General features: G+C 61.7%; 1 protein-coding gene across 1 annotated transcript in view; it reads left to right on the top strand.

The window, feature by feature from the left end:
* The first annotated feature begins 1,994 nt into the window (after positions 1-1,994).
* LOC102247437 (chromosome unknown open reading frame, human C10orf90) overlaps positions 1,995-2,716 on the top strand; it is a 92,638-nt gene continuing 91,916 nt past the window's right edge. The window contains exon 1 of the mRNA XM_014530147.1: positions 1,995-2,710. Within this exon, the coding sequence (XP_014385633.1) occupies positions 2,498-2,710 (213 nt within the window). The 5' untranslated portion in view covers positions 1,995-2,497. The remainder of the gene's footprint in view (positions 2,711-2,716) is intronic.

Raw genomic sequence — 2,716 nt, 5'->3', positions numbered from 1 at the left:
GCGGCCTGGTTCTGTGCCCCGCGGCCTGGGTTCTGTGTCCTGCAGCCTGGTTCTGTGCCCCGCGGCCTGGTTCTGTGTCCTGCGGCCTGGTTCTGTGCCCGGCAGCCTGGTTCTGTGTCCTGCGGCCTGGTTCTGTGTCTGGCGGCCTGCCCTGTCACCTGTTTTGGGAGGGGGGCTGTTTGGACATTCTTGGAGCGCGCTGTGCCTTTGGGAGGAGAGAGGACGTCAGCTCCCACTGAATGAGCGAAGCACCATAAATAAAAATGTCACTTCCCCCGGAAAGGAAGCCAAATCATGCATCAGAAGTTCCTAGTCATCTGCCTTCATTGTTGCCTCCTGCTTCCCGGGTCTGTGCGGAGCCCTGCAGAGAGTCAGCTTTGGAACGCGGCGTAATCAGGGCAGCGTTCGGGGCGCAATGCTAATCCCCCTGGAGAGCAGGTTAAGAATTCAGAGGCGCGTTTCTGGCACCGGGTACCTGCGAGTTCCCGTGCTTTTTGAATAATTCATTATTTAGGTACCGCGCCGCATCTCCCACACAGCCCTGCCTAGGGGATCAGGGGTACGGGAGAAGGGAGAGATCAGTTCCACAGATCTTTCTACACGCACCCATTCAAGGCTCATTTCTGTTGATTTGGTGCCATCGGATGGCAGCCCCGGGGGCCGGGTTAGGGAAATGGAACAGGGTCGTCCGCTGGGCGTCAGTGAGGTCGGAGCTCTAACGTGTGTGGCCGACGGAGTGATTTGGTTGAATGAGGACAGCAAAGAGCCCTTTTCCCTGCAGAGCGATGTCGTTTGGTGAACATGGCTGCAGGGACTGCCCCCATCTCCGCTGGGCCGGCGTTGTGACAAAGTGCGGGCACAGAGCGTGAGGGGGCCCTGCAGTGGGCTCTGCGGGAGGCGGCTCGGCAGCACAGCAGGTGTCCTTCAAGGCAGCCGGCGGGGCTCAGGGGATGAGCATCAGCCTAGGAACCAGGAGGTCACGGCTCGATTCCCGGTCAGGGCACCGGCCTGGGATGTGGGCTCCGTTCCCAGGAGGGGCGTGCAGGAGGCAGCGGGTCGATGAGGGTTCTCTCTCATCAGTGATGTTTCTGTCTCCTCTCCCTCTCCCTCCTCTCTGAAATCAATAATAAACAAACAAATAAATAAACGGCTGGACACCGTGTCTGTCTCCCAGGAGGGCCTCTCGGGGTCTCCATCGTGTGGCCAACCTCCCCCGGGGCCGCACTCGCCGTGCCCGCTGTGTGTCGAGGCGCGGGGCCCTCTGTGGGTCATTTGCAATCACTTCTCCATTCACCTGCCCCCATGGCTTTCCAGGTGGGGAAACAGAGTCACTGGGGGCATCTCTGTGGGGGGAGAATTCCTGGGGGAGGACATCTTGGCTTAGAGCCCCAGGAAGCTGCCCCCAGAGAAGAGCTGTCTGGGGCCTGGGCACACATCCCGCTGCTCTCGTCGGCTCTCTCCTGCCCAGCCCCTGACCCTAGGCCAGCAGTGTCCGCCCCCGCGTGGGTACTGGGCTGACAGAAGTGGCACCCACACCTGCTGTGCCACACGAAGGAGTCTGTCACGCATCTGCGTGTCTACATGATCGCAGGTCAAGACCCAGTCGTTTTCAGCGCCGTGTGAATGTCCACTCCTGACATTGACACGTCGGAGGCAGCTCAGCACCCAGCACACAGGCACCTGCCCTGGGAGGCCTGACCCTCTGCCCTTGCTCCTTCCTCACGTTTCCAATCTGCGCCCCATCCCCCCACCGCCCTGTGATGGCAGGTGCTATGATTCCCATTCTCCTCCTGGGAGACTGAGGCTCGGGGGGCGGGGGACTGCTCAGGGTTGACTGGGGACCCATGTCAGCCAGCACACCGCCCCCTCCCCTCCCCCGTGGCTCAAGCTCCTCGCTCGGCCCTGCTCCTCTAAGGCCCACTGGCCGCCGGCGCCGCTCTGAGCCCAAGTTCTCTTTGTCACGTGAATGTGTCTCTTATCTTCCCGGGCTGAGGTCACCCTTTGTGTGGCCGGAGCTGGGCTGGTCTCTCCCAGCCCCGGCATGGAAGAGCAGGAGCTGTAAGAGGCAGCCATGGTCACTTGTGGCTCCTTGGCCCGGCGTCCTGGAAATCATTTATGTGGGTTGGAGGGCCGGAGCCGGAACACACGGAGCCTCCCGGTCACCGGTCACCGGGCGGATTCTGCCTTCAGGACGTGAGCGCAGGGACCCAGAGAAATGCGTCTGAAATCAGAGAAGAATCCAGACAGCCGGGGAACGCAGGTGGGAGCCTGGGAGTCTCTTTATGGCCCATGAAGGTCACCCTGGAGAGCCCCGCGCGCACACCTGCACCTGGGGCCGCTGGGGCATGGGGACAAGGAGCTGTGAGCTGGAACACACCGGGGCAGGTCGGAGTTGGGCCGCTTCCCCGGTCCCTCCTGCTGCGCTCAGTGCCTGGGTGAAACAAAGAAAATTGTGTCTGCCAGGCCGGCGAGCCGGAGTCACAAGATTGCGCGTGTCATGCAGCGCCCTGGGACTCCTGCAGGGACCCCTCCGCCGTCCGGGCGCCGGACCTTCCAGATCAAAGCCTTCAGCACGGAGTTGAAAAACCATGTGATGGTCATGGATTTCGTCAAGAGCAACTGGTTTCCCGCCCAGAGAAGAGCCAAAGTGTGTATCCTCCGTCTGTACCGCGGCCTGAAGCCGGCCGAGAGGAGCGCCAGCAGCTACGAGGTACCG

The sequence above is a fragment of the Myotis brandtii genome, unplaced genomic scaffold (genome assembly GCF_000412655.1).
Source record: "Myotis brandtii unplaced genomic scaffold, ASM41265v1 scaffold725, whole genome shotgun sequence".
In the NCBI taxonomy this organism is placed as follows: domain Eukaryota; kingdom Metazoa; phylum Chordata; class Mammalia; order Chiroptera; family Vespertilionidae; genus Myotis; species Myotis brandtii.
Note: the sequence above shows the minus strand (reverse complement) of the source record. Positions and strands in the feature narration are given on the sequence as shown.